Consider the following 19,109-nt stretch of genomic DNA (forward strand, 5'->3'; position numbering starts at 1 on the left):
GTAACCCGCGGAGACCGAGACAAGAAGACCTCATCTGACTACGAGAGCGACAAGACGAAACACCAGCCTCTCCGGCCGGCGCCTAGGTGGTAACCAGACCACAACTCCCGTCCCCCTCGAGACCGCCGCCGGGAATCGATGCGCAACAGGACACACAGGGCTCACCCTCGACTGGCGAATCCGAGTCTGAATCCGAATCGAATGCCTGTGACGATAGCGAGCCCGGAAGCGGAAGCGTCCTGCGTGGAGGACAAATGGCTGGGCCATCCACCATGTTGAGCGCATCAGCAAACCCCCAGAACGCCAGATCCTACTCGTCGCAACAGCCCGGAACCTCGCAGACGTCCCGAGTGAGCTTCGATCGCGATGGCTTACAACCCCCGGGTCCCGCCCAGCCTCAGAATGGCGGTCGGAACCTCGCCGCGTCCGCCGTGAGCTTTGCCCCGCGCGGTACCGCTCTCAACCCGTCGCCCATGCCAGGCAGCTTCAGTTCGGACCTGCGAAGCCAGCTGAACCTCTCCCGTGCTGGGTCTCGCCCCGACATGTATTCCCTCGAGAAGCTGGACGAATATGTGGACGACACGCATGACCAACCCCTGACGCAGTTACGGGAGGAGTTGAAGCGTGAGATGAAGATCAAGGAGGGAAGCGAGAACATGTTGGAGGCTCTGAATACCAAAAAGCCAAAGCAGGCCAAGGAACAGCGAGCGAGGATCGAGGCCGAGCTGAACTCGTCCACCCAGAAGATCAAGGAGTTGCGTCGCAAAATCACGGCTGCCCAGACCACCAAAGCAACACCAACGACACCCGTCAGATCCAGAACCACTGCCTTTCTTCAGGACTCGAATGGTATGCGCTCCCCGCCAAGTGCTTCAAGGAGCGGCGCCGGTTCTGATTTTGACGAGCCGACCGAGTCACCCACGTATGCCCTTACCGAGCTCCTACAGGCCCTCGAGGTCGATGGCATGACCCCGGACTACTATGTTTCCAGGGCAAACAGCTTGGTTGATCTTTTCAAGCGTCATCCGACTCTTAAATATGACTTGGTGTGGTCCATTTTTGGCCTTCGCATGCAGGTCATGCTGATGAGCGAAAGTCGCGAAGTCGTTGCCGCAGGCTACAGGATGATACGATACGCCACCTCTGATATAGCGTCCCTCAGGAGAATCCGTGCCCTAAATACGGATTACCTGGTTACATGGTGCGTTCACTTCTGTCAGTGTCGTCTCGGTCGAAAACTAACCAAATTACACCAGGTCCTTGATCAAAGACCGTAAATCGGACGTCGAGCGTGAGCAGGCTCTCAAGTTTGTTCGCGCCTTTCTCGATGTTAAAGACGGCGTTAAGGAGATCTCGAGAGCAGTCGTCCGAACCATCGCCGCGATAGCTGAGGAGCCTGAGGAGCGGCTACGGTCAATCTGTATAGAGACCTTGGCCGAGGTTCTGATCCGCGATCCTGCCCTGCTCATATCTGCTGGAGGACTGGCGCCACTGCGCGACGCCTTGGCTGATGGATCATACAAAGCCTCGGAGAGTTTGACAAGTGCTTTCCTTTACCTCTTGGATGCGCCACAACGACGCAAATACCTTTGCGCCGGAAACGAGTTGGAAATCCTATTCACCGCGTTCACCGACGATCTCTCGACCAACGAGCGCATTCTCAAGCAGAACTCTAGGGCCGTGGCGTCGGCACTCAAGACATGGTCTGGGCTGATGACTTTGTCCATGTACAACTTCCGTGCCGTCAAGTCCATGATCCACAGCATGGTCGTGAACACCGGACCAATACGAGAGACCATCCTCGATCTCCTCTACTCGTTGTTCCGTATTAAGTCCCCGGCGTGGGCTACCTCTTTTCTGGCCGGTAGGCGACTCACCACTTATGGCAGAGTTACGAATCTCAGGTCTACGTCCACTAAAGTATCACATGGCGACTTTGATGATGACGGTGGCGAGCAGAATTTTGCCGAGCACTATACAGCACTATTGCTGGCCATCTTCGTCAAGTCGGGCGTGGTACAAGGCCTCCTAAGGCTGACCCAAGACCTTGAAAATTCGCCTGTCAAGAGGAAGGCAACTCTGCTCATAGGAGAGGTTCTCAAGCTCGCAAGCCGCCTTCTCCCACCGTCTTTGAGTAGCGGTCTGCAGATGCTGCCAGAACTGTTCAGCGCTGCCGCCAATCTTAAAGACGACAACCATTTCATTGCTACCGGAGTAGTATATCAAATAAGTAGCGTCAGCAAGACGCTCTACAGGTCATCGCCAACAACATACACCCCTTCGGTGACACCATCGAGCAACTCCCTGGATTTGGGGATACTTGATGACCATCCCAAAAGCAACACAGCTATCACATTTGATGATGCAACATTCCGACAACTACTCGTTGATTCACACGTCCTAAGCAGCTCCAACTATGCCAAATGGAACTGGGACATAATACTGAGAGTAATCGAAGGGCCCCTGACAAGCGGAAAGAGGCTTGAAGAGGCCATAAAAGCGTCCAAGTTCATAAAGCGTATCGTGAGCTTTTATCGGCCGTTCAAATACCGGTTCTCGGAGGTCAAGAGCACCAGAAACACGCAAAAATATGTCAGAGTGGGATGCTCTCTCATGCATACATTATTACAAAGCCCCGAAGGCTGCAAATATCTCTCGGACAACAAACTCCTCAGGCAGATTGCCGAATGTCTGGCACAATGTGACCCAACAAGCGGGTTGACAGCGCAATATCCAATGTTCGCTCGGGATCGTCTCACGGATACCCTGTGCGGAGGTTACTTCCCCATGCTCGGCATCCTTACCGGGGACCAGAAAGGCATTCAGATGCTCGATAGGTGGCGTATCTTCAACATGATGTATCGCATTGTTGACCTAAAGCAACGTCCCGATATCATCAAGCTGATGCTTGCAAACTTCGACTACTCTCTACACGGACACCCGCGAGTGCTTCTTTCCAAGGCCCTAACGGCCGGGACGAAGGATATCCGGATCGACGCCACAAATGCCTTGCGCAAGTATGCCACGCGACCAAGGATATCAACGCAGGGCCAGGAACCAAGTGACTCCAAATGGGCCATCCAGCTCCTGGTAACGCAGCTGTACGACCCAGAAATTGAAGTCTGTGCCACGGCTGTGAAGATTCTCGAGAAGGCCTGTAACACCAAGAACAACCTCGAGTATATCGTCGAGTGTCGACCAGCGTTAGATCATCTAGGAGAGATAGGAGCTCCCCTTCTATTGCGCTTTCTGTCGACCTCGATTGGCTACCACTATCTCGACGGCCTAGACTACATCAGCAACGAAATGGATGACTGGTTCCTTGGCCGCAATGATTCATACGTCAGCGTCATCGAAGCCAGTCTTGCCCGTTCCTTCCTAGAGCACCAAGACGACCACACTAACCGCATCAGTGTCTTTGATGACGAGCAAGAAATTGAGGCGGACAGTCACGTTCCTCCGCATTTCTACCGCGAGCTCACTCGGACACAAGAAGGCTGCAAGCTTCTGAGAGAAAAGGGACACTTTGACGAGTTCGCGGCCACGATTCGCGAGTACGGCATGCAGTCAGATGATCCAGAGATGATTGTCAAGGTCAAGGGCTGTCTATGGGCGGTGGGCAATGTCGGTTCCATGGAGCTCGGTGCGCCATTCCTCGAGTCTTGCGACGTCGTAGAACAGATTGTCAACATTGCCCAGAACCACGAGGTGATGAGTCTTCGTGGCACGGCCTTTTTCGTCCTCGGTCTCATATCCCGTTCCGTCCACGGCCTAGAGATCCTCCTCGAGAACGGCTGGGACGCCAACACCAACGTTCTCGGTAACTCACTAGGCTTCTGCATCCCCTCCGACCTCTCCAAACTCTTCTCACTCAAACCCTGGCAATACGTTCCCGTAACGGCCATTCAGCTACCCGACAGCCAAAAGACGGAAACCACCAAGCTTCCCGCCATCCCCTCCCGCCCGCGCTCACAGAGCTTAATCAACGCTATCAAGGAAGAAGAAGAGGAGAAGCAAAAGGCGGCGGCAGCAGCGACGCAAATCAGCTCCAAGCCCGACAACAGCACCGCCACCCAGTCAGCGGGCAACGCACCGCCGGCCGAAGATTCGGCCCCGAGGAACGAACTCGATCCGGACCCGACGAATCAGCGCATCCTCGAGCTCATCATCGACCTGGCCAACATGGTCCTCTACCGCCGCTCGCGCGCCGAGCTCCTGCAGATCAAAGCCACCAAGAAGGCTGCCGGGTTCAAGCAGCCGCAGCTCTTCAGGAAGGTCATGGGCCTGCTCGAGTGCCACCACTACCGCCTGCAAGACCGGAGCATGATTGTCGGGTTGTTCGACAAGTCGGTTTTGCGAGCGGTGATCTTTGATGAGGGCCAGACAACAAGCGGGGAGAGTGAGATGGATATGGACATGGAAGAGGATGAGGACGGCGACGAAGACGAGGATGATGATGGTGATACGACCATGTCGGCCACGGGGATGGATTCCGTGAGGGAGGAGGACGAAGAAGATGAGGTCCAGGCCCGAGATGGGCGGCGGCAACAAGAGGGTCCTGATGACAACGGGATGGGGATGAGTGAAGACGAGGAGCAAGAAGAGGAGGAGGAGGAGGAGGATAAATCATCACCTCCTGCTCTTAAAGAACGAGATCTTCACCGTCGCGGTGGTCAGCACGGTCACCTCCACCATGGCGGGCTGGAAGAAGCGAGGAGGAGGTATGCCATGAATCCGCCACCTCGTGGTGTCGGCGTACAACAGGTTGGCGGAATCAGCGGTAGTCCCGTCGGCGGCAGCGGCGGCGGCGGCGGTGTTGGAAGCTTTGGGAGCTCGGTGGGTGGCTCGGGCTCGGGCTCAGGCTCGGTGGATGAGCAACAAAGGACAGAACGACAAAGGAGTATAAGTGATCCGGCGGATTTGGAGAGGCATTCCATGATCAGAGGGCCGTTTAGGTAGCGTAGCGGCTGTAAGGCGGTGGCCGTGGGTGGGTGGGTGGGTGCTTTTTGTTCCAGTTGGTGTTGTTTTTTCCAGTTGGTGTTGTTTTTTCAGGATAACTAACCATTTGGCGGTCGAGCGAGCATTGGAAGGAATGGAGGTCGGGCGAGGTACGGAGGTTGACTAGACTAGCAGGCAGGCAGGCAGGCATAGAGAATAGGCAAATTCTTGACTGTCTCTTTTTTTTCGTTGGTTTTCATCTTGGTTGTCTATATACAAGAAGCTAGCTAGCTGGACGATACACAGAAGAAATGGGGGGGCGTGTGAGCGGATGAGGTGTCAGCGGTCGGTCGGTTTGTCGATTGCTTGGTTGGGTGTTTGCAGAGCGGACGAAAGAAGCATATGGATGGGTACCTACACTACATAGCGAAGTGTGATCTCTTTAAGATCACGCGTTTTCTAATCTTGATTTTGTCTTTACTCTCTTGTATCATGATCTATCTGCGTGAAATAACATCAGTGGCATTCTTGGTTTTCGGTGCGATGGGATGACTGGTCAGTGAGTTGTTCCCGTTTCTTTCGGTCAAGTATACGTATTCGGTTGAGGTAGTATGGCTTTTGCAGAGACGTCGAGGTCAAAGTCGGCGCGAGGAGACTCGGCGGCATCCTGTTTTGCATGTTTCCAGCCTTGTTTAACGGTCCGGTGATTTTCTGGTTTGAGTTTACAGCATGAGGCAGGTGAGATTCGTGAAGGGCGGACAGTCCCATCATGGGCTTTGAATCCTGAGCTCACCAAAGCTTGACATTCACTCTGTCGTACAAGTCCAGATCTGGTTCAACCGGAAAACCCAGGGCATGATAACATGGCATCACATTACATCTATCCCGTAGTATGTATGAACTCACACTGTTTTCTGTCTCAAACCACTTCACACAGTATTGGCAACATGGGGACGTTCAGATATATCAGATCGAAGCGAGTTTCTCTCTTCTTTCTAATCGCACGCTGTCGAGCTAGACGATCTAAAGTGACCAAGAACCAAGGATCCAAGGATCATAGCGGTAGTGGTGGTGTTGGTTGATAGTTGGAGTACAGAAGAGAAGAAGAATGAAGAATGAAGAATGAAGAAGGGTTTGCCCTCCTTTTTGCTAAAAAGCCAAAGCCTTTTGCAAGATTAGAAGAGGTAAAGCGGTTTCAGAGTTGATCCGGTTTCCCAGGTTTTCCTCCCAAACGTAAGGTTGCTGATGCTGGCGTGCGTGCGTGTATGTTTGCGCGCGCGCGCGCGCATGTTGTGTCAAATTACACTGTACATTGTTGTTGTATGTTGTTTCCCTTCTCCTTTCCACATTGATTGGTATGCTCTCCTCTCCTCTCCTGTCCTCTCTCTTCCTTTCCCCACATCCTCCTTTTAACCTCCCTCGCCTCTTAGGTATCGCCACAGCCCGGTTGGATCGGCGCTTTGGTTGTTTCCCTCCTCTTCCTGTTCTCAGTTTCCGTCCACGTCCGCGTCTCCTTGCCTTTTCTTAGCAAGAGCAAGGTCAGAATGTGAGCTAGGAAGAGGTATTGCGAAGTACCGACCCCCAAAGATAAGCCAGATGATAACAATTGAGTAAAAAACAGACAACGAACTTCGTGACAGCAGCCTCTTTCGTAACATGCTTCCAACACATGATAACCCCTGGTGTATAGAGACAAATCCCCAGTCATTCACCCAAATGCCACACCCCCGTTTTACACCTTTCCCACAATCCCCCAAGCCGGTAGCTATTCTCCTGGTAGAGAGCTAAAAAAAGGACAAAAAGCCCATTTGGGCCGTGATATGACGTATAATAAGTCATATAGCAGCAGACAGGATCAACTCAAACCCGCTGTAGTCCACACCCGGTACGCCAAGTATGAGGTTAGGCCGTTAACCTACACTTTAGATATGAGCAAGAAAAACAAAAATGCATGATAATAAAAATGACTGGGAACACCATTCTCTTCCCGCGTGTACGTTGTTGCAAAGAATCCGAAGACATGACAGGTTCGGGCGAAGCAATGAAAAAAAAAAAAGGATACAGAAATAGGTAGACCGTTAGGTATTCGAAGACAGAAGCCAAAAACCCGTATTCCATTTTGACCTCCCTGCACCCACACCAGCCCAACAGCCGCAACCCCCAAATCCCGTTTAGGACGCCGATTGTGTAGTACGTGATGCCCGCTCTATTCCAGTGTAGATATGTAAACCCTGCCGCTCTGGTACTGACAGAATGCGAGCAAACGGAAGAATAGCAAGGGTGATGAGACATGAAGAGAAGGGAAATCATAAAAGACATGATGAGTGCTCCAACCCTCTAATAAGGGGAGCTCGATCATCTAGTCATATAAACCACCCTTTCAGTTCTCCAAAAGAACAAAAGGGGTGAAGCGTGTATCGTCATCATCACTCCTCGTTATCTCTCTGGGCTGCAAACAGATCGGCCTACGATCGGCTTTCTCCTTGCCGTTGTCGCGGCCCTTCGCTTTTCATGGTCGGTTGTGATGGCGTACTGTGTCGGGATCGAGGGGGCGGGTTGCCTGGGGCGACCGACTGAGGACCGGCGTGCGTCTGATGTGATGACGGACCTTCGCACTACGTAGAAACCATCATTTGATTCATAGCCAGGCGGCCTGTGTCGTCGTCCATCATGGGCAGGCCGTCCATCGGGTTGCCGCGCTGCTCCATGGCGTTCATTCGAGCTTCCATACTGTTCAACCGAGTGTCAACAATGTGGCCGCCGCTCATACCACCGTTCGTCATGGGCCCATTACCAAGATTTCCGCCTCCCATATTAGCCGTAGGCATGCTTGGGGTGCCCATCGAGGGCACACCGTTGCCTCCAAGCATCGATGGGCGGCCACTTTCTATCGCGTCGAGTCGCTTCTCCATATTGTCGATTCGCGCCAGGATGGTAGAGACATTGGCCTCCAGCCTCTGAAAGCTCGTAGTCTGATCGTGCTGCAACCGGTCAATCTTGTTGGTGATGCTGCGGATGCTTTGTGCGATGGGGGTGTTTTCCTGTCCCGGCACAGCGGCGGGTATGCGCGGCTCATGGTTGTGACGGGCCTCCTGAACCGCAAATCGCCACTGGTTGCCCAGATTGACTTCACAAACCGCCTTCGCGCGCCATGGGCAATCAACCTTGCGAGTGCTGGGATTGCGCTTCTTCGCGGTGCTGCTGTACTTGACGCCGCCGCGGTCACACACGAGGTCGTAACGCGTCGGTTTGCCCTCACGGTAGTTGCTGGCACGCAGCTTGACAACTCCGTAACCCTGATCCTTTGCAACCTTTTGAACCGAGGCCAGCAAATCCTCAAAGGTGCGATAAATACCCTCGGGTGGCGGGGCCAACGCGGGCGCGGGTGAAGGGGGCGGCATGGTGGACTGCGCGGTCGAGTTCGTCACGGGTTGCGTCCACCCGGACAGGTTGTTGTAGCCGGCGCTGGAGGTGGCCACGGTGACAGGGGAGGGGGATGAGTCGTTTGGAGCGGAGTGGTTGGGGTACGTGTTGAAGTTGACGCGATCCGTAGTACTCGACGGGGCAACAGACGAGCGCTGCTGCTGCTGTTGGGCCTGTTGGGCCTGCTGTTGTTGTACCTGTTGTTGTTGTTGCTGCTGTTGTTGCTGGGCGTGGTGCTGGAGCTGGAGCTGCTGATGCTGGGAACGCTGCTGATGGTGTTGCTGATGGCTGGCACCGTTATCGCCGGTCAGGTTGCTGAGCGAGGTGAGGCCGGAGTTGTCAGGCTGGGGGGCAGGTGCGAGAGAAGACGGGGGAGGATCGGGGTACTGCTGGTGTTGAGGAGCGTTGTAGCCGTTCATCAAGCCGTCAGTGTCGGCCGGGACCTGGTGGGATCTGGTGTCGAGCTGTTGCGATGCAAAGGTGGGAGGTTGAGCAGACACCGTGTCGGGGTGGGCGCGCACGGCCTGCGGATGCTGGTGCTGGTGCTGGTGCTGCACCTGGACCTGCTGGTGATGGGCTTGGTGTGGGTGAGCACCGGGGTGTGGCTGCTGGACCTGGTGGGTTTGGTGGGCGTGCTGCGAGTGCTGAGGGACACCGTGCTGCGACGGGTGCTGGACCTGCTGCACAGTGTGCTGGTGCTGGCTCTGGACGGGGTGCTGGCCCCAACCTTGGCTCACCGGGACTGGAACTGGCACTCCAGGGCCCTGTGCGCCAGCAGCAGCGCTGGCACCATTTCCGGCGTCAGGGACGCGGGTCGTGCGAGAGGGGCGCTTGCGCGACCGTTGTGGCTGGGCGTGGGCTTCCATTGGTGACAGACAGCGACTGTCTTTTTTTCCAGCACGAGAAGACGAAAATAAAGTAAGCAGGACGGCCGGTAGAGGTGCGGTACGGACTATGCGTGACGGGACGGGGGACTCGAGAGCGAGGGACTGCCGTGGATCTCCGTGCAGGTTGTACGCACAACAAGCAGAGCGCGGGCGGGCAGGAAGGACAAGCTGCTGCCGTGGTGCTGCTGGTGGTGGTGGTGCTGATGGGAGCAAAAGGTTGTTGGTGGTGACCAAGCCAGTCGCAGCCAGTCGCAGCCAGTGGAGGGATACTGTGTGCAGTTGGGGTCGTGCTTGGTGCTTGGGGGGGACAGGTCCGTGGTAGGTGAGTGGGCAGGTGGGATGAGTGACAGGTAAAAGTAGTACTGTGTGTAGCACTCACAGTGGGCAGACTTGGACGGTTCCTTGGTTGCGAGACAGGAACTTGAACTTGGTTGAGACTAGAGGTAAGGTATGACTTGAGCGAACAAACCGAAGCAAGTCAGAGAACCACTACTTGCTAGACCGTAGCCCGTCTCTTTCTTGGATGCGTCGTCGATGCCGGGGACTTTTTGCCTTTCTGGAGATCAACGTCGTGCACTCGGATGAAGGTCGTTCCGTCTCGGACGCTTTTAACGGCCTAGCTGTCTGTTTGTGAACCACGCCCCGGTGATGTCTGAAAATTTGATGAGCAAAGTTTGATTGAGAAGGTGGCTTGCCCTCGCTCCTCTTTCTTTTCCTCAGGTTATTTGCTAGCACAACAAGGCAATTCCGCGAAAAATTCATCCATACGAGCTTGGGCCACCTGCTGGTCGTGGGCCAGCACGACCAGGAGGCAGTGGGAAGGAACGTTCCCGTACCAACTGCCCTCCACCACTCCTGCCAAACCCACAGCGCGCGCACCCTCTTGGCGACTTGGCCCCCGGCAAGCCCAGCCAAATGCATCCAAGGACGACTCCAGGCGCAAGGAAACAAAGCCTGGGCCCGCACACCGGGGCCTTGGGGCTTTGTACCTGTACCTTTCCCACCTCGAGCCCACCTCTTCCCAGAGACACCCGTTCGTCACCACCCGACAACCGACACACCCCCTTCCCTTTTCCAAGCTCGGCCCTTCCATCTCTCTTCGCTTTCCCGCACCGACTCTCAAAAAGACGCCCCCCTTCCGTCTATCGATCCATCAGCCACGACTTTGCACCAATCCAGAGCTCTGGACACCACACCGCATTCCTCCCCTTTCTGGGTCCCTTTGACTCTTGCAAGCTCTTTCTCCCGTCGGCCAGACCCCCCCGGCACGCGATTCAATCATTCAACGACAGCTGCCCGCGAACTAGTACCGCTACACGCCTACGCTATCCCACGCACCAGACCGTAGCCCCCGAGACCAGCCAAGCCGCGTGCCTTTCCTGGTGTTTCCGCGTCCATTCTCCTTCCTTGTTCACCCCCCTGGTCCCTGTCGAGGTTCCCGTTTCCCGGTCGAGTTGACGCTCACCAACCGTCCTGGCGACAACAACGACTGGTCCAGCGCCTGATATCCATTCCCACCATCGCCCGGGACCGACTGGGACTTGTCAATCCCCGCCCCACCTGACATATCCCGTCCGCATCGGCGACTGCTTTCTCCGTTATTAGCTTCGCAGCCCCCCTCCGACTGCGCTTGGGTTGTGAGAGTTGGCCTCGGAGTGTTGCGGTGCCCTGTGATTCAACAGAGGACCGGATGCGGAACTGGATCGCCATTGCATTTGGCATTCCATGTTGTATCGCCGTCTTCCCCCTCTGGATAGTCACGCCTGCTGTCACGCTGTCCTTCGCTACGCGTTCTAGAACCTTGCGGTCCGAGCTGCTTGCACCCCAAGGACCTGTCGCTGTGCCAGCACAGGAGCGCATCCTCGATGGCGGCCATGGCAAACAACCAAACGCAAGCGCCCAAAGATGCTAGTCTCCAGGAAGAGGAGCGCCTCGAGGATGCGCTTGACCACCTGAACGAGCTGCACGTGCAGGCAAGTCAGACACACACCGGTTATCGTGGACCTTATTCTAACTTGCCATCTTTGGGCGTACAGCTTCAGCGTCTTCGCTCTGCGATACCACGCATGTTCCACCCCATGGCCGTGAAGCCATCCACACGTATGTGCTGTCTTCCGCCCGATGGGCAAACACATTCGGATACCCATAGCCCTATCCGGGGCAACTTGCATAGCTAACATGGTCACTAGCCCAGAATACATTCGCCGCCTTTTCAAATGCGGTGCAGGATACGGGGAAGGAAATCCGCCAGTTCAAAGACACTATCCGAAGCAGCGAAACCGAAAAGGTCTTCAACATGGCCAACGAAAGCCGGCGAGCAAATCCCATGGGAATCAAGCCATGGAGAGCTAGGGACGATCCCGAGTGGACGACGAGAAAGAGGAGAAGGCTGAACAACGGGCTCAAGCAGTCTTGACGAAGAACGATGGACCACGACACGAGCATACACGCTTTTTGATTCATAATTTTTACTGAGGGCTGGCATTTGCTTCTGGAGTATGGGATTGGCGCTGGGAGTTAGGGTCGATTTCGGAAGACATAATTGCGGTTTCAATGGGCTGCTCTGGTAATACCCGGCGAGTTATCAAATAGTAGTGAAGAGGGAGTCTCTAGGTGCACAGTTCTTGCATGGGAATAGTTGGCTGGGTTCATATCACTTGGAAGGATGCAGTGAAGACTGAAGCGGTCTGAGAAGCAAAGTTACGATTGCGATTGGTCGTTATCTCACATGTCGATCGAGGCAAACATTTCTTAGTCACTAATAAAAGGAGGGGAGGATGCGAAGTGGTACGTTCTTCCATTCGTGTTCAAAGAAAACTGGCATGGGTGACGTTGATAATGCTGGCTGGTGCCTAGGCTGATTTAGCAGAGCCAGCGTTGTCGTTGAAGTTCACATTTACCATCGATTCCTTCAACTTGTATCACCATGTCTTGTCAACAAAAGGGGTGACGTGACAGCTGTGAGTGCTTGATGGTTGAAGGTGGACAGTGCACGCTGGCAGCTGGCTTTCGCTCTGGCTGAGCGACGCCCGGCCGCTGCCAAGACGGGACCTTCAACCTTGTGCTCATCCACAAAATGGCTGTGAAGAGATGCACCAGCCACACTATTACCTAAGCAGGATTAGCCAGCTTTCGCGGACGGCACTGGGCAGCACCGCGCACTGGGGCTGGGTGGGGCTTCCGCTGGGCGCCCGCACAGAAATTTCCTAACCACCAATCTTCAAAATTCATCCACTTCGCAGTCGTGAGCGATAGTTTTGCAGCATCGAAACTCGACAGCAACACCGCAGCAATGGCGTCTTCCCGTGTCACCTACCGCCGCCGCAACCCGTGAGTTTTGATCATTTTCGAATTTCTCTATGAGGAGAATTGCTGGGAAACGGGGGAACACGATGGGCTAACTTTTTGCCTTCTTTTCGCACAACAGCTACAACACCACGTCCAACAAGACGCGGATTGTTAAGACCCCCGGCGGTCAGCTTCGTGTTCTGCACATCAAGAAGCGTGGTACTGCTCCTAAGTGCGGTGACTGCGGCATCAAGCTCCCTGGTGTAAGTTATTCACACTATTTTGCGATTTTGCGAAGCGACGAACTGGGGGGATAAGCTGGGGGGAGAACCGAACGGCCAAACGACTCGACCGACTTGCGCGGAGAACGAACCACGTCCCAACGACCAATCACGAGCATACACGAACTTGGGAGGACTGGAAGGAATCAACTGCGCTGCCCGGCATATGGTGGAGGTTGGAGGGGACTGTGACGGCGACGACCACGACGAGAACGACAGAGACGAGATTATGACTGACAACGCGGCCCGGCCCCCCAGCATAAGAGATCTTGAAGGAGGAATTATGGACTACCGCAACGGTTGCGACGCGCCGAAACACGTATGCTGACGGAACCTTGCTATCACACAGGTCCCTGCCCTCCGCCCCCGCGAGTACGCTCAGCTCTCCAAGCCCAAGAAGACTGTCCAGCGTGCCTACGGTGGTTCCCGCTGCGGCAACTGCGTCCGCGACCGTGTCGTCCGTGCTTTCCTCATTGAGGAGCAGAAGATCGTCAAGAAGGTCCTCAAGGAGCAGAGCCAGGCCGAGAAGTCCAAGAAGTAAACAAGTTAAATTGTCAGCTTTCTTTGGGTCTTTGTCTTGGGGGAAATCAACAAACATGGTTGCGCAAGGTTGACGGTCTCATTGCTTCGGTGTTCAATTGGGAAAAGGGGGCTGCACAGCATTGCGATGCCATAACACAGCAACACAATACAGCCGGGGATTCATCGGTTGTCTCTTGTTCTCTTAGGGTTGCTTTCTCACCCGGAATGAGGTTCCATCAATGAAACTGGACTTCAAGCCGTGCTCTCACCGATCAACCGAACCTGGGCAATGCTGCTAGAAGAAGAACAGCCGCCTAGGCGTTGCCCTGCCTCTGCTATATCTCTATATATAGAGTTGGCTTAGGATTAGGAGGGCGTCAAGGCGTCCGTGGATGACTGCAAGACGATGAACCGCAAGACACTCAATATGACCGCCAAAAACTTGTGCAGCAATATCTGGTTGATGTGATAATGATAATACCCCAGTTTAAGTGCTTGTTTATAATGAATTCTTCACTTGTTCCTCAGTCACGTTGTGCAGCTCGTATAGAGACTTTTTAGTCCAGTCTGTGTCATCTGAAAAGGGTGTATTTTGGTCATGCACCACCCGATCTTTTGCTAGCGGGAATGACGTCGAGCTCTTATCGATTTCTCAATTTCAACCCCTAATTGTGACCACCTCACCTTCTCGAAACCTCAACATCACACAACCCACCACTCACCACAACCGCAGCAACTTACTTGCATGCCAACGCAATGATAATACCAATCAATTCGATGCGCTCAACTGTACTCCGCGCCCTCCAGCGCTCAAGCGCGTTCCCTCTCACCACCCCGCGCCTCGTCTCACGCTCAACCTCATTCTCACCCTCATCCCATATCACAACCACCACCACCATCAACAATGCCACAAGACGCTTCACCACCACCCCCCTCCTCTCCGCCAAACAAAAGAAACAAAAACTAGCCCACAACAACGAACCCATCCCCGACTCCCCTCCCACCACCGACTTCGGCGAGATGGACATGCTAGGCCAGACACCCATCCCCTCTACGGCCATAGACGAGTGTTTTCATGATGGGTTTGCGCTGAATAGCGGGGTGCAAGTTACGGGGGGCAGTGGTGTACTGTTGGTGGGTGGTGAGGTCTTTGAGTGGAGGCCTTGGTTGCTTCCTGTCGAGGGGGAGGGGAATAAGGGGATGGGGGAGAAGGGGGTGGTGGGAAAGGAAAAGGGAAGGGAACAGAGGAGGAAGTTGGTGAATGAAAAGGGACAATGGGATGTGCCGCACGAAGAGCAGTGGGGGTTTTTGGGGAGGTTGTGGCCTCGGCCTGGTATGTCTTTTTCTTTTTCTTCTCTCCTTTTTTCCGTCCCCATCCATCCCCTTCCAGTTCGAACTCCCTTTCACTTCACTAGTGCCCCGAAGACTCAACTAACATCCCCCGTCCCCCCATCACAGACCTCCTAATCCTAGGTGTCGGCCCCTCCCTCCGTCCCCTCTCGCCCGCTACCAGAGCCCTGATCAACGGCATGGGCATCCGCGTTGAGGTCCTGGACACGAGAAATGCTGCGTCGCAGTATAACTTGCTGGCGACGGAGAGGGGAGTGGATCAGGTTGCTGCTGCGTTGGTGCCGCTTGGTTGGAGGGAGTAGCGAGGAGGTGTGAAGCGTGGGGAGTGAGGGAAACGTGGGTGGTTGAGGGGTGCTTGATGGGTGTGTGAGTTGGGATGGGTGGGTAGAAGAGTTGGGGAGATGTGATATGGGGAGGAGTATGAGGATATTGAGAAAGAACAGGGAGATGGATGTGTGGGAGTGGGTGGTGGTGATAATGGATGGCCCCGAAGGGTCGAGGGCTTGGTACGAGCTTTGACGTGAGGTGAGGGATGAGGGTATCTTAAGGGAAGCGGATGAGAAAAACAGGACCTGGTGTCAATCAGGATGGGGAGGAACAAGACAGAACTCCATATGGCAAGGAGGATATGGTCCCGGCGGTCAACAGAACAGAGCAAAACGGACCAGAACAGGACTCGGTATCTTGAGGAGAGGGATATACGAGGTAGAGAAACAGATTATATCAGCTAGAGGTGCGGGTAGACAAGTATAGACGAGTAGGAGGTGTATGATAGTTTGTAAGTTGTTGGGAATATTCGCTCCTCGTAGATTCAATTTGGCGTCTGTTGCGGTGTATCATTTAGATCTTGGTAAACCTTTGAGTTGCTTCTCTGCGAATGCCAGAGTTTAACTGTTTTGCTTCGAGCCATGAAGCTATCTTGACATTGGTAGCACCGTTAGGGTGATAAGATCAATGAAAATAGACAGAGACACTATATTAAGTACTCAGACTAAGAACCGCATGGACTTTCGTTGGAATTTTGTTTACTCCTGGTTTGGGCATTCGAATTTGAGGAAAATTTTTAGCGATGATTTAGAACAACTTCACAACATTCAGCATCTGGTACATAATGGTACACTATAGCTACACCACTCATGGGCTTTGTTGATGATGACAACTTCCAAGATAGCCCTGTCCATAGGTCTATTCACGGTAAAACTCCTAACCAGACATGCCATGGGTGTGCAAAGCCATGCTTGCCTGTTTCAACAATAATCCTTTATAGACCATCTGGTATGACCAGTGCATGTCGATGTTCCTTTTGTCTAATCCCATACAGTCATGCCAGACACGCATAAGTCTATATACAGAGTAGCTCTTGTTGCTTTCCCATATACTCTGACTCATCCGATGGTATAAATTCCTTTCCGTACAACCTGATCTTTCTTTATAGATCTAGAGCATATGCGAGACTCTGTCATTCATTTCGCGATCATTCATATCATGGCCAAAATCCTAGCTTGGCCAGTGGATAGCATTGAGAACGTCATGAGCATTCGTTCCATCTGTCGTCCTTTGCCGCTTCTAGTTGGCAGGGACAGTGGGGAACTCGACGGCGTTAGCCTGGACCCAAGCCGCGAGGTTGGCGCGGGTGTTCCTGAGAGCACCGAGCAGACCCTGCTGGGTGTGGATGGCCTCGGCTCTGTGGACAGAGTTGAGGTTCTTGACCAGAGTCATCTGGTAGCAAGTGGCAGAACCCTGGCGAGCGATGATGGTAGAGTAGGCAAGGAAGAACTCCCAAATCTGAAGAAGCAAGTTAGCCATGCACACAGACAATACGAAGGAAGGATGCAAAACTTACGCGGAACCATCTCTTGCCGTACTTGGCAACAACCTTCTCACGGTTGGCCATCCAGTTGCGGTACCACCTCCAGAGAGTAGCAGAGTAGTGGACACCAATGGTATCAACAGCGCGAACCTCGAAACCAGCCTTCTCAAACTGATCAATGTACCAGCCGAGAGGAGTAGAAGCATCAGCACCGGGGAAGATGTGCTTGTTCATGAAGAGACCCCAGATCAAGTCCTCGTACTGCCAGCTCTTACGGAGACCAGCGAGCTGGAAGACGGCAATACCATCATCATCGAGCATGTTGTAGACCTGCTTCATGAAACCCTTGAAGTGACGGACACCGACGTGCTCAGCCATCTCGAGACAGGTGATCTTGTTGTACTTGCCCTCGGGGACGGGGATATCACGGTAGTCCATGCACAGAATCTTGCTCTGCTCCTCGGGAATGCCAGCGTTGCGGAGAGCCTTGTTACCCCAAGCGGTCTGGTTACGGCCGAGAGTGATACCGGTAGCCTTGACACCATAGTTGACACTGGCGAAGCGGGCGAGGGTACCCCAGCCGCAGCCGATATCGAGCAGTCTCTCGCCCTCCTGGAGGTCAGCCTTCTCGCAGACAATGGCAAGCTTGTTATCCTGGAGCTCCTCGAGGGTCTCCTCCTTGTTGGCGTCCGAGATGATGCCAGAGGTGTAGATCATACGGGGGCCCAGGAACCAGGAGTAGAAGTCATCACCGCGGTCATAGTGGTCGCGAACCTGCTCCTCATCTGGTGGCGCCAGAGTGTTAGCATGGTGTTTTCGACATGGCTTCGGCAGCAGCGGAAAGAGATGTGGACATACCCTGGGAACGAGTGTGCATGAGAACCTCGGGGATCATGCCAGTAACGAAGAACTTGATCAGGCCATAGGTGAAGCGGAAGCTGGCCCAGTCGTGGCGGTACTCCATGACGTCGAGAGCATCGCCGTTGAAGTCAACCTCCTCGTTGAAGTACATCTCGTGGAAGGTCTCCATGGGGATCTTGTTCTTGCCGCTGTACTTGAGCTTGTCCTCGGGGTTCTTGAAGGTGAGGTAGTGCTCCACCGGGCGACCGGGGAATTTGGCCTTCTCATTCTTGCGCGGGGAGAACATGGAATGGGTCACCCAGAAGCCGGCAAGCAGGGGAAGAGTGGTGAAGAGGGCAAAGAAGAGGGTGGTCTTCAAGCCACCGCCGACCTTCCATGAGAAGTAGTAGGGGACACCGAAGAGGATGCTGAAGAGCGCAAGGTTCGAGAAGCTCTCGGTACCGGCAGCATCGGCGGGCAGCGGGGCATTCTTGATGGCTGGGAACTATACATGGGGAACGGTATGTTAGCAAAGCTCTACCGGACGCGATCTTGAAGCGCGTCTTTCCATAACAGAAAGAGAAATAGATGCATACAGTGGTGGTGCGAACACCACAATCCTCCTTGGGCTTCTCGGTGTTGGAGGGGGGCTGCGCGGGAGTCTCGACGAAGGTGTATGCGGGCTTCGCGCCGCTGACGCTATGCGGCTCCGACATGATGACAGAAGCTCGCAATGCGGTGCGGACTCTGTGTGGTTGTGAGGGTAAGGAGAGGTGTGTACTTTGGGATCAGGAAGATTCCAAGTAGTACATGGAGAAAAAAAAAGACTGAGAAGAGAAGAGGAGGGGGTGGTTAGTTTTGAAGACACGCACTGCATGACAGGTCCCCAGCAAAAGATGGGATGAACTTGGAGCTAGTGCCCGGTTATGCCAGTGTGTCCCGTACCACGTCCCACGTCCCACGTCCCCGTCCCATGTCCCAATCCCAGCTTCTGAAGCAGCTCCCGTCTGTGTGTGGTCTGTGGTCCCAACCCAATGAGTACAACTTCCCCAGCAACAGTCTTGGCTCTGCTCCAGTTGATACTTCCACAACTTCTCACTGGAGGTGCACCTAGCTGGACCCCTCTCGCTGCCAGGTGTATGTGCTACTGGGCGGTGTGGATGCGTGGCTGGGGACAGCTGGCCGGCCACTTGATGTGGGGTTGCAACCCGTTTCAAGAAGTTCAATTGGGACGTCAATTGGCCAATCTGGAGATGGAACCTGAAGCTGTGCCTTGGCGGGACGGGACGACAGTGAGGCACGACAACAATGGGCAATGCAGTGAGTGGCATCAGGAGAACTTCAGTTGATCCTGTTCCTGAGAGTGAAGCTGGAGCTGGAGCTGTTCTCAATCCTCGTTTGTCACAAGCAAAGCTGCACAAGAAGGGAGCCGTGACCGTGCACACCCGGGGACAAGCAAGGGTTCTCGTAACACATGTTCATTCGATGTTCATGGCTTCCTCCAAGCTGCATCACGCACTCAGGGTTCCCCAACCTACTTGGCACGGATATATATCCCGTCATTATTGGTAACACAGAGATAGGGGAAAGAAAGGGGCATCTTGAAATCCCCCGGATTCTTCATCTCAAAGATAAGGCAAATTGGCATGTTCTGCTTTCCTTCCTTTCTGTTTGGCCATGTCTTGTGTCTGGTCTCGTCTTCCTCCGGGAGGATTCCGCAACCCAGACCGGAGCTCTCCCGGTCTCCATCCCGGGACCAAGAGATAAAAT

General features: G+C 54.2%; 6 protein-coding genes across 6 annotated transcripts; 4 read left to right on the plus strand and 2 right to left on the minus strand.

The window, feature by feature from the left end:
* Positions 1-254: 254 nt before the first annotated feature.
* On the plus strand, positions 255-4,959 carry B0H65DRAFT_444115 (Rapamycin-insensitive companion of mTOR, N-term-domain-containing protein; the record flags this gene model as incomplete). Its single annotated transcript, XM_062825668.1, has 2 exons — positions 255-1,201; positions 1,257-4,959. 2 exons carry the CDS (start codon positions 255-257, stop codon positions 4,957-4,959), a joined length of 4,650 nt encoding a protein of 1,549 aa, XP_062679006.1.
* Positions 4,960-7,553: 2,594 nt separating this feature from the next.
* On the minus strand, positions 7,554-9,227 carry B0H65DRAFT_550565 (uncharacterized protein; the record flags this gene model as incomplete). Its single annotated transcript, XM_062829748.1, has 1 exon — positions 7,554-9,227. One exon carries the CDS (start codon positions 9,225-9,227, stop codon positions 7,554-7,556), a length of 1,674 nt encoding a protein of 557 aa, XP_062679007.1.
* A 1,895-nt stretch (positions 9,228-11,122) lies between these two features.
* B0H65DRAFT_550566 (uncharacterized protein) lies at positions 11,123-11,664 on the plus strand (the record flags this gene model as incomplete). Its single annotated transcript, XM_062829749.1, has 2 exons — positions 11,123-11,348; positions 11,438-11,664. 2 exons carry the CDS (start codon positions 11,123-11,125, stop codon positions 11,662-11,664), a joined length of 453 nt encoding a protein of 150 aa, XP_062679008.1.
* A 484-nt stretch (positions 11,665-12,148) lies between these two features.
* On the plus strand, positions 12,149-13,845 carry B0H65DRAFT_471180 (60S ribosomal protein L34). Its single transcript, XM_062827081.1, has 3 exons — positions 12,149-12,578; positions 12,676-12,799; positions 13,167-13,845. The coding sequence occupies exons 1-3, from the start codon at positions 12,541-12,543 to the stop codon at positions 13,356-13,358; spliced, it is 354 nt and encodes a 117-aa protein (XP_062679009.1). The 5' UTR covers positions 12,149-12,540; the 3' UTR covers positions 13,359-13,845.
* A 73-nt stretch (positions 13,846-13,918) lies between these two features.
* B0H65DRAFT_528173 (uncharacterized protein) lies at positions 13,919-15,054 on the plus strand. The gene is made up of 2 exons (XM_062828888.1): positions 13,919-14,672; positions 14,798-15,054. The coding sequence occupies exons 1-2, from the start codon at positions 14,096-14,098 to the stop codon at positions 14,989-14,991; spliced, it is 771 nt and encodes a 256-aa protein (XP_062679010.1). The 5' UTR covers positions 13,919-14,095; the 3' UTR covers positions 14,992-15,054.
* A 1,088-nt stretch (positions 15,055-16,142) lies between these two features.
* On the minus strand, positions 16,143-18,214 carry B0H65DRAFT_248366 (S-adenosyl-L-methionine-dependent methyltransferase). The gene is made up of 4 exons (XM_062822427.1): positions 17,936-18,214; positions 17,358-17,844; positions 16,533-17,284; positions 16,143-16,474 (listed from the first exon to the last, which is right to left on the minus strand). Exons 1-4 carry the CDS (start codon positions 18,053-18,055, stop codon positions 16,256-16,258), a joined length of 1,578 nt encoding a protein of 525 aa, XP_062679011.1. The 5' UTR covers positions 18,056-18,214; the 3' UTR covers positions 16,143-16,255.
* Between the last annotated feature and the right edge of the window lie 895 nt (positions 18,215-19,109).

This window comes from Neurospora tetraspora, assembly GCF_033439725.1.
Source record: "Neurospora tetraspora strain CBS 560.94 chromosome Unknown B0H65scaffold_6, whole genome shotgun sequence".
Lineage (NCBI taxonomy): Eukaryota > Fungi > Ascomycota > Sordariomycetes > Sordariales > Sordariaceae > Neurospora > Neurospora tetraspora.

Excerpts from the sequence above, each read along its gene's own strand:
- B0H65DRAFT_528173 (XM_062828888.1), top strand. The coding sequence starts at position 14,096 with ATGATAATACCAATCAATTCGATGCGCTCAACTGTACTCCGCGCCCTC. Across the intron at positions 14,673-14,797 it reads GAGGTTGTGGCCTCGGCCTG|ACCTCCTAATCCTAGGTGTC; the intron begins GTATGTCTTTTT and ends CCCCCATCACAG.
- B0H65DRAFT_248366 (XM_062822427.1), bottom strand. The coding sequence starts at position 18,055 with ATGTCGGAGCCGCATAGCGTCAGCGGCGCGAAGCCCGCATACACCTTC. Across the intron at positions 17,845-17,935 it reads GTGGTGTTCGCACCACCACT|TTCCCAGCCATCAAGAATGC; the intron begins GTATGCATCTAT and ends CCCCATGTATAG. Across the intron at positions 17,285-17,357 it reads CATGCACACTCGTTCCCAGG|ATGAGGAGCAGGTTCGCGAC; the intron begins GTATGTCCACAT and ends TGGCGCCACCAG.
- B0H65DRAFT_471180 (XM_062827081.1), top strand. The coding sequence starts at position 12,541 with ATGGCGTCTTCCCGTGTCACCTACCGCCGCCGCAACCC. Across the intron at positions 12,579-12,675 it reads ACCTACCGCCGCCGCAACCC|CTACAACACCACGTCCAACA; the intron begins GTGAGTTTTGAT and ends TTCGCACAACAG. Across the intron at positions 12,800-13,166 it reads GCGGCATCAAGCTCCCTGGT|GTCCCTGCCCTCCGCCCCCG; the intron begins GTAAGTTATTCA and ends GCTATCACACAG.